This window comes from Ornithorhynchus anatinus, chromosome 10 (assembly GCF_004115215.2).
Source record: "Ornithorhynchus anatinus isolate Pmale09 chromosome 10, mOrnAna1.pri.v4, whole genome shotgun sequence".
NCBI classification, from domain to species: domain Eukaryota; kingdom Metazoa; phylum Chordata; class Mammalia; order Monotremata; family Ornithorhynchidae; genus Ornithorhynchus; species Ornithorhynchus anatinus.
The window spans coordinates 58,120,590-58,130,774 of record NC_041737.1 but is presented as its reverse complement, the minus strand read 5'-3'; the positions used below and the strand labels follow the sequence as shown (position 1 = coordinate 58,130,774).

The following is a 10,185-nucleotide window of genomic DNA, read 5'->3' as shown; positions in this document are numbered from 1 at the left end:
CCGATAGAGAAAGGAGATGGGATGACTTTTCTGTGTGACTCACTCTCCAGGAACTACTCCACCCCTCGGGGCTTCCTTCCCCCAACTCTGTGGCAGGATCAGAGTCCCATAAGGGCAGGACCCTGGACGACATGACCCAAGGGCTCATCTGCTGGCAGGACTCACAGGCTGGGGCTCTGAGACTGCAGCCTCAAGCTTGCATATAGCTCAGGGAGCTGGCTGGGAGGGTGAGGAGGGCCCCCCCTGAGATCCCACCCCCACCCCGGGGAGACAGGGCTCCACCAGCGAGGCTACAACATGATGATTGATGATGGCAGTGGCCACATCTCCTCTCTGGAATTGTGGGGAAGCGTGGGTGGGTGAGCGGGGAGGGGCCAGTGCCACCGGTCCGTGACACAGAGTGCTGAGCTATGGACTCAGGAAGGACGTGATGCCGAAGAACCTCAGACCAAGTCCAGGAATGCAGGTTATCAATCAGTCAATCAACGTATTTATTGAGTGCTTATTGTGTGCAGAGCATTGTACTAAGAGTTTGGGAGAATACAATATAATAATATAACAAGGTGATATTCCTTTAATGCCAACTTTGCTATTTGGGCACCTGGCATCCCCATAATCCCCCTTCCTTTCTTTCCTAGCCTGCTTTCTAAGTGGTTCCCACCCCCATCTCCTCTCCCCCTGACGCTCCCAGCCTTCCAGAACAGGGGCAAAGGGAGAGACCCCTACAGTTTTCTGAGTGGGACTCCCAAGACTTACCCATTCTGGGCCTCTGATGAGACCAGAGCATTTACAATCAGGTCTGGAAAGATGTCAGCTTTCCAGCCTGTCGCTTTTTGAAATCTTTTCCTCCCCAGTCCAACCCCCAGTCCCATGGCTAAAATCCCAGCCCTCTTTTTAGCCCCCGTGACCCAAAATGTAATCTTGGTCCAACTGGTCCTCCAGCCCCCTCGGCCCCCTCTTCCCCGGCTCCTCCCCGGGCTGTCAGGTCATGCCCGGGGAAAAGCCTGGCTGTCTCTCCTGGCCCCAGCAGCAGGGGCACAGTGGGGGCACAGCAGGAGACTGGGGAGGATAGAGGAGGAGGAGGAGGAGGGAGGAGGGGGCTCCTGGCCTTCGGCAGGGCCCCAGGCAGACATGGGCACCATGGGCCTCTCAGTGGGCAGCAGGCACACGGCTCAGTTGGTAGACCCGGGAGACCTCTCGGTAGGCATTGCGCAGCAGGACGTAGGGGAAGCAGGACTCCAGCATGTCCAGGGTGAGGAATGGGGATTCTTCCACCACCTATGAGAGACAGCCAGGGGACAGTTGGGTGAGTCTGGGTGAGGGACAGACCGGCGACCAGGGGGGTGAGGCTGGGTGAGAGACAGGCTGGGGACCAGGCCGGTGAGGTTGGGCAGGGACAGTCACAGACTGGAAGAAGGTTCAATTGAGGATTGGGTGGGTAAGGTTTGGGAAGGGACAGCCTGGGGACAGGGCAGGTGAGGCTGAGAGAGGGACAGACCGGGGACCAGGTGAGAAACGGACTGAGGACTGGGCAAGGGACAGACCAGGGCCTGGTCAAGTGAGGCTGGGGGAGGGATGGACCAGGGATCAGGAAGGTGAGTCCAACGAGAGACAAATGGGGACTGGGGACTGGGGGAGGGACAGACCTGGTGCTGGGTGAGTGAGGCTGAAGGAGGGACGCTGAGCCATTGAGGCTGGGGGAGGAATAAATCAGGGACTGGGAGGGTGAGGCTGGACAAGGGAAGACAGGGAGCAGACAAGTGAGGCTGGGGAGGGATGGACCAAGAACTGGAAGGGTGAGCCTGGACATGGTACAGACTGGAGATCAGGTGAGAGACTGACTGGCCAGGCCCACCCCAGAAACATGCTTGGCACCAGGGTCCAGCTGGTGCCTTCCTGCCTGGAAGCAGGGGGAGGAATGCAATGACCAGGCACAGAGGTTAGTCTGAGGGCAGGGGAGTGCAGGAGGTTGAAGGAAGTTGAGGCTGAGCAAGGGGATGGGGTGGGGTGGGGGAAACTTCTGTTAATATCTATGTCTGTCTCCTCTGCTAGGCTGTAAACTCCTTGAGGGCAGGGTTCATATCGTCCAACTACTGTACTTTCCCAGGAGCTTCTGGCATTATTCAGGACCCAGCAGGCATTTAGTAAATACCATTGGTTACATAAAGATGCTGAGGAGACTTCTGATCCTGTGTTACCTCAACAATGCTCAACCCTCTCTGTGTTTCAGTGTCCTCCCCTTCTCCCCCACCAAACTTATACGGGCATTGGGTTCTTGAGGAGAGGACCACAGATCCAGAGAGGATGAAATATTTGGAGAAGAGAGGGTAGAGGTAGGGTGGAGTTTTGGGATCGTACATCACTAAGAGAGCACCGCCTTCCTCTAGCAATGGGTCTAAATTGCAGTAGGAGGGATGGAGGTTGGACAAAGAGCTGAAGAGGAGAACTAGATAGAAGAAGAGACGTGGGACCTGGGAGGGGTTAGGAAGTCTCTGGAAATCTAGGAAAGGGTCTCGTTTGGTGGACCTGTGAGCTTGTTGCAGGCAGGAATGTGTCTGTTGTTATATTATACCCTCCCAAGCGCTTAGTACAGTGCTTTGCACACAGTAAGCACTCATAAATACGATTGAATGAATGAATGAATGAGGAAAAGCTCTGCACCCAGCCAGAGGGATGGATGAGGTGATCGCCCTGCTTTACTTCCAGGCCCAAGAGTCTTCGGAGGGAGCGGGTTCTCCGGTGGGCTGGAGGAAGATGCAGGGAGGGAGGTCGAGGCTGAGGAGGGCTTGTAGGCCAGAAAAGCCTACAACCCCCCAGCCCCCGCGGACCCAAGCCCCCAAACCCTGCCCCCTGGCTCTGATGGGCAGCTGAGGGGGCTTAGCCCACCACCCGCCCCCACTGCTGCCTTGTGCCGAGTCGCTTGGGAACCCTCCGGAGAGGCTGCGGGAAGCCCGGGATGTGATTAATTAGTCCAATTAGCAGCCGGAGTGCTGCAGCCATCTCCGCAGCCCCCCTTCCCCCCCACCCTGCCTCCAGGACGGGTGCGGTGGATCAACTGTCCCGGAGAGGTCTACGCCCCCGGAACCGCGAGGGTAGGGGGATGTAGACAGGGGCTTGGAGAAAAACCAACAGCGTGGTTAATGGAAAGAGCACGGGCTTGGGAGTCAGAGGACATGGGTTCTAATCCTCCTCTGCCATTAGCTTGCTGTGTGACCTTGGGCACTCCACTTAACTTCTCTGTACCTCAGTTACCTCATCTGTAAAATGGGGATTGACTGTGAGCCCCAAATGAGACAACCTGATTACCTTGTTTTTATCCCAGCGCTTAGAACAATTCTTGGCATATAGTAAGCACTTAACAAATACTATTATTATAAAAACCACAGTCTGTCCCAGTCCTGCCATCACCCAGCTCCCTGAGGACCCCCCAAGAGGAAACACCCAACTCCTTTGGTGTTTTTTTTTTTATTGGCCAGGGGTCGCAGTGGTCATCTTGCCATTCCCCTGCCTCCGTGCCACCCCCCGCCACACACACACACACACACGCCTTCCCCTGCGAGGTGGGGGACGGGGGGTGGGGGGAATAGACTGGGGCTAGAACAAGAGGAAAAAGACCTGAAACAACAGGAGAAGGGATGTAAGTCAGACAACAGGAAGAACTTCCCAATGGGGTATTGGCAGGCAGGAAAACGAATGAACAAGAAGACAAAGATCTCTCGGCCCAAGAGAGGTATCTCTCCCCTCTCCATCGCTCCCCCGCCTCACCCCTTTCAACTGGACAATCTTTGTAGTCTGGGGAATGGATCTGTCTCGAGTCAGGGGGATGGCCCGGATGTCCTCAGCATGGGGTCTGGTCCTAAGATGCAGTAGAAAGGTGACCCCGAGCTGGAGAGGAGAGAGCCAGGGGCTCTGCGGATGTATGTGGTGGGAGGGAGCTCCCTCTTTTACCAACCTCCGTAGCCCCCCTGTGTGGGAGCTGGGCCAGACTGGCACAAGAGCTCAGAGGCAAAGCCCGGGCTTGGCACCCCCGACCAGGGTGCGGGAGGGAGAGCTCCGATCTCAGGCAGACGGAACCGCTTCCTGGATGCGAGCCTCCAGTCTCGGCCGCCCTCTTTTGCGGCTTCTTTCTCCGTGGATACATTTGCATTTAAATTGGTTTGCAGCAGCCCGCGAAGTAGCCAGAGAATATAAAATCTGCAGGTCTGCGATCCGCTCCACCTCCCATGGCCCCCTGGCCCTCTGACCCCGTACCCCCTGACCCCACGCCCTCCCTGGCCCTAAGCCCCCCGAACCCCGGCCCCTACCCCTCTCTGGCTTCGTCCTTCAGGGGACCAAGGAGGTCCAGCGGGGTGCAGACCAGCCAGTCAAGGTCAGCAGGAAGAGGGGGCCCCCTGCCCCCCGAAGGGGATCTCCCTCTTCACTCCCAAACTGGGCCTTCTGCAGGGGAGACCGAGATGGGGAAGGGGCCTGGACTGGGGGCGACTCTAGACTGTAAGCTCACTGTGGGCAGGGAGCGTGGCTACCAACTCTGTTATAGTGCACTCTCCCAAGAGCTTAGCACTGTGCTCTGCACAAAGTAAGCGTTCAATAAATATGATTGACTGACTGATTGCCTCCTCCCTGGATTGGGTCCCCGGTCACTTCTGCCCTGAGAGCTGCCCCATCGTCCCCGTCCCGGAAGGCGGGACTGCCAACCAGGGCCGAGAGTAAGGATGTAGCCCAGGTAGTGTCTGCCCTGTGGTCCCTGTTGTCCCCGAGGGCCCTCGGGGAGGGGAGGGGCCCAAAGGGTGTTAGCCCGTTGTGGGGAGGGATTGTCTCCATTTGTTGCTGAACTGTGGTAAGGGATTGTCTCCATTTGTTGCTAAATTGTACTTTCCAAGTGCTCAGTACAGTGCTCTGCACACACGATTGAATGAATTAAAATGAGCTTGGCCCCGGCCCTAAGCCACGCCTCCCTATGATCAGGCCATGCCATCCATCCAGGATCCTCCCCATGCCAGCAAACACTGACCAGGCGCATGAGCAGGGAGATGGACTCTCGGTTCCTCGATTTCAGCTTGTCCGTCTCCTGGCCCAGCTGCAGGAGGCTGATGGACGCCACCTAGGGGGAAGGAGCAAGGAGGGAGAGATCCGGATTCAAATCCAGAGGCTAGTGTAGACACCCACCCGGCCGAGGACCTGGATTCAAATCCAATGGCTAGCGTAACAGTAATAATAGTAACAATTGTGATATTTGTTAAGCACTCATTATGTGTCAAGCACTGTACTAAGCCCTGAGGTGGATACAAGATAATCAGGTTGGACACAGTCTCTGTCCCATATGGAGCTCACGTTATTTCTGTCAATCTCTCCATTTTGGTCTCTCCCTTAATTTCCCATCTCTTTTCTGCCTCGATCTCTGTCTCTGTCTTTCTTGCTCCATCTCTGCCCTTCTTCTGACTCTCTTTCTCTGCTTCTCTCCATCTGTCTCTCACTCTTCCCCACAATGTCTCTTGCTCTGCCCTCCACATCTGTGGGTCTTCACCTCCCCACCTCAGTCTCTTGCTCTGCCTCTCTCCATCTCTGCCTCTCACTCCATTTCTCTATACCTCTATCTCCACCTCCCCCTAACAATCTCCTCCACCTCTGAGTTGTTTTCTGGCCCTCTTTTGGAATGTCTCTCCCTCCTATCACCCAGTTTTGGACTCTTGCCAGCTGCCTCACCTGTACGATGCAGCTTGGGGATGTCTGTCTGGGCCACACCTTGGAGGGACCTGGTCTTAGGAACCTCTGGAGGCCTGGGCTTGAAAGCTATTTTTTGTGTGTGTGTGTGTGTGTGTGTGTGTGTGTGTAGGGGAGTAATCCATCAGTGATATTACACTGTGCTAACTGCTGGAGTAGATACCAAATAATAAGGTTGGACATGCACCTGTCCCACATGCGGCTCACAGTTTATGTTGGAGGGAAAACAGATACTGAATCCCCATTTTACATATCAGGAAATTGTGAAGTTAAGTGACTTGCCCAAGGTCACACAGCAGGTAAATGGCAGAGCCAGGATTAGAGCCCAGGACCTCTGACTCCCAGGCCAGTGCTCTTTACATTAGGCCCCACTGCTACCCAGATTCAAAACCAGAAGCTAGCATAGACACCCACCCAGCTGGGGAACTGGATTCAAACTCATCAGGATCCCATGGGGGTGTAGATGGCCAAGCACAGAAGCTGAGGAGACAGTGCTGTGCTGGTGGGATTGGACCTTGACTCCGGGGGTCTCTGTAGATCAGGACTGGGTGAGAAGAGGGGACACCTTGGAAGATACCGAGGAGGTGATGCAGAAGAAAAGGGGAGCATGAGCCAGGAATGGGGCTGGACCAGGTAGTAAAAAAGAAAAGAAAGGAGAAGCGGCATGGCCTATATTCTTTATTCTTCTCCTCTCCCAGCCCCACAGCACATATGTACATATGTATACAAGTACTTATGTACATATCTGTTATTTATTTATTACATAAGTACTTAAGCATATATTTGTAATTCATTTTATATTAATGTCTGTCTCCCCCTCTCTAGACTGTATACTCTTTGTGGGCAGAGAATGTTTCTGTTATATTGTTATAGTGTAATAACAATAACAGTGGTCCCCCATAGGGCTGACAATATTAAAATCCATTTTCAAGATGAGGGAACTGAGGCACAGAGAAGTGAAGTGACTTGCCCAAGGTCACCCAGCAGACAAATGACTAAAGTGGGATTAGAACCCATGACCTTCTGACTCCCAGACTCGTGCTCTATCCACTAAGACATGCTGCTTGCACTCTCCCAAGTGCTTAGTACAGTGCTCTTCATACAGTAAGTGCTCAATACAATTGCCTGACTGAGCCCCATTTCAAGATTCCTGAAAGTTGACTAACTGATTGACAACCAGGAAGCTCTTCCCGTGCTGCTTTGATCTAAGTTGAGTGGGCTGTGGCCATCTTGAGGAACAAGCAGGGCTTAGCCCAATGCTTTGCACACAGTAGGCGTGCAATCAGTACAATTGATTTACTGATTAAGGTTGCCAGCCCAGAGGGAGAGAAGTCAGAGCTGAGAGCCTGAGACCACCAGCCTGTCCATCCCCCTGTGCCCAGATGCCCAGGAGCTCCTGTTGAGTCAGTCGATCATATTTTTTGCGCACTTATTGTGCATAGAGCACTGAACTAAGCACTTGGGATAGTACAATGTAACAATATGACAGACACATCCCCTGCCCATAAAGAGCTTACAATCTAGAGGGTGGACACCCGGGCAGGAGGATACCCTACTGACACCCCCTAGCACACACACTGGCTCCCCAAAGGGGCACACTCACCACCAGGAACTCCTTGAGGTGGGTCTCGATATTCTTGTTGTGGAGAGTGAAGAGGGCGGCAGCCACCTGGATGATGGCCTTGGTCAGGCAGTGGATGTTGTTGCTGAAGCCTGAGTGGACAGGGACCGGGGGAGACCATGGCGGGCTCTGCTCACAAGGCTGGGCATGCCCCAGCCGAGCCCAACCAGGGGGGTTTCCCAGACTGTGCTGGCCAGACAACCAGGGCTCAGGGGCCAGAAGGAAGGAGCAGAAAACACTGAGGGTGTGGTGGGGGTTCTAGGGACACTGAAGGGGAGAGGGGCAGAGGCTGGAACTAGGAACATTGGAGGGAGGGAGTGGTAGGGCTGGAGACATTGGAGGAGGAGTTCCAGGGTCTGGAAGTGGGGACATTGGAAGGGGAGGGGGGAAGGGACTGGGCCTGGGGACATAATATTTATTGAGCGCTTACTATGTGCAGAGTACTATGTACTAAAGCGCTTGGGAGAATACAATTTAAAGAGAAGAGGGGCAGGGGTTGAGGACATTGGAGGGGGAGAGGGGCATCTTGGGAGACTGGTTGGATTTCTGAGCCCTGGGGCAGACCCTGGTTTTCTTGTATGTGAGTTTCAAATGAACAAATTTCTACTCGAGTCCTTAGCCCCAGCAAGTTTGGGATTGTGTTTACAGACCCAACTCCAGTTTTCCAACAGCAAAGGAGAGCAGAGAAGCAGCTGGGAGTGACTCGGGTTTCCAGGGACCCCCACCCCAGCTAACTCCAGGCCCTCAAGCTCCTCAAACTCACTCCTGGACACCCCCCCTCCCAAGGCCCTCAACCCCGACTCTCACCGTCAGTTTCGATGTTGAAGAAGGAGGAGGGGTCGGTTGCCAGGAATGGGATGGAGACTGCGATGAAGATGAGAAGGAGGCAGGCCACTTTGTACTCTTCCTCGGGGGAGGAGCCATCTGGGGAGTGAGGGCAGAGAAAGGGGGGAGGTCCAGCAAGATGGGGATGGGGCCCGAGCTGGGACTGAGTTTGGGAGAGAATGGGTCCCAGGGGTGAGGGGTGAAACTGCTTGAATCGAAGCAGGGGTGGGAGGTGGGGGGGGGAGGCCTAGTCAGAGAGGTGGGATGAGTGAAGCGGGAGTGTTAGCTGACAGAATTTACCTGGAAAGGGCTGGGAGAGAAAGGTAGAGCTAGAGGTAGAGAAGCAACATGGCCTAGTGAATACAGCACGGGCTTGGGAGTCAGCAGAATGTGCGTTCTAATCCCAGCTGTCACTTGTCTGCTGTGTAACCTTGGACAAGTGTTAAGTATGTAGCCACTTAATTTCGCTGTGCCTCAGTTACCTCATCAGTAAAATGGGGATTAAGACTGTGAGCTTCATGTAGGTCGTGGGCTGTGTCCAACCTAATTAGCTTGTATCTATCCCAGCGTTTAGTACAGTGCCCAACACATAGTAAGTTCTTAAATACCATAAAATAGAGCTAGAGATAGAAAGAAAGTGTATTTTTGCATGCTCCTGGGAGTGTATATGGACTCACAAGATGGCCAGGCTTGTGGGAGTTGGGAGGGGCGGGGGGATGAGGGTTTGTCCTTGCTTGTAGGACTTCAGACCCCAAGCTGCCAGCCCTCTACTGTCATGCCATGCCACCCTCAGCCAAGTTCTGCCCATCTGGCCTGGGATCTCAATCTCACCTGCCTCCCCACATCCCACCCGGTTCTGCCTATCCGGATTCAGATCTCACCTGCCTTCAGGTTGGCTATGGCGGCCACCAGGGCTGGGTCAATGTCGCAGCCCACACCCGCCGCTGCCGCCAGCTCGAAGATGCTCAGGGTCACCTGGGGAGAGGAGAAGTCCAGGCTGGGGAAGAGAAGGTCAGATCCTCCGGTCCGGGGGTGGAGGCAGATGGGGGACAATAGACCGGCTCCTGGGATGGGGGAGTGAAGGAGGTGGGGGGGGACACAATAGGCCATATCCCGGGGTGGGGGAGTAAAAGCAGGTGGAAGACAGTAGGCCAGATCCTGGTGCGGGGGAGTGGAGTCAGGCTGGAGAGAATAAGCAGGAAGGCCACAGAGAATGGGCCAGATCTCCGAACGGAGGTGGAGGCAGGCCGGAGAGAAGAGGGCAGATCACGGGGTGAGTAAGGACAACACCTCTAGTCAGAGATTGTGGGAGTTGACAGGAGGGACAGAGTGGATGGAGAAATCTGCCAGACAAGTGTGTGGCTAGGAGCGTGGAGAGGGTGCAGGGCAGGCTGAACGGCGTAAGGGGAGCACATGCCTCCTGCTCCAGCCTTAGCTGATTGCCCCTGCTCCCTCGGTCCCCGCTCCCTTGGCCCATGCTCCCCGAGCCTCGGCTCCCCCGGTTCCCCTAGCTGCTCAGCAAGGCTCAGAGACAGGTGGTGAGAGCCACCAGGGGCAAACCAATCTGGGGGCACTCCCTCCTTCAGCTAACGCCGGTGCCACTCCTGCCATAACCTCAGGTTCCCTGCTGGGTTCTGCCCCACTGGCACTGGGTCCTGCCCCTTCGCACCAGCTGACCCAACAAGTCAACCCTGGCAGCGTCCCACTGTTGGCAGGCATGCGTGGCCTCCACCCTGGCCAGGCTGAAGGGTTTCCCTCTTCCCCACGGGCAATTCCCCCACCTGGAGGTCACCCTGTGTCCCTCCTCACCCAGAAATCCAATCCAAATCCCTCTTGTTGTAATTTGAGTCCTCTGACTCTCCTGCTCTGGCCTAGCCCAGGCCCAAGAACACCTGCCCTGAGCAAAGTTCCTTCAGACACTGGGTTCCCAGGATCTCTGGGGTCTCTGGGGTTCCAAATTATCTTGCCATCTGCCTCGACAGGCCAGGCCTGGGTTTCTCCCCAGCCCTCCCACCTGC

The 10,185-nt window shown here is 55.2% G+C and overlaps 1 protein-coding gene across 5 annotated transcripts in view; it reads right to left on the bottom strand.

Annotated features, from left to right (window-relative positions):
• Positions 1-510: 510 nt before the first annotated feature.
• The window catches only part of NCKAP1L (NCK associated protein 1 like), a 33,649-nt gene continuing 23,974 nt past the window's right edge, over positions 511-10,185 (bottom strand). For 3 of the 5 annotated variants that reach the window (XM_029073794.1, XM_029073796.2, XM_029073797.2), the window contains exons 27-31: positions 9,049-9,142; positions 8,150-8,266; positions 7,325-7,434; positions 5,012-5,101; positions 3,628-3,885 (exon numbers count right to left, since the gene is read on the bottom strand). In XM_029073794.1, the coding sequence (XP_028929627.1) occupies positions 3,643-3,885; positions 5,012-5,101; positions 7,325-7,434; positions 8,150-8,266; positions 9,049-9,142 (654 nt within the window). In that variant the 3' untranslated portion in view covers positions 3,628-3,642. The other 2 variants (XM_029073795.2, XM_029073798.2) reach the window with 2 other exon arrangements.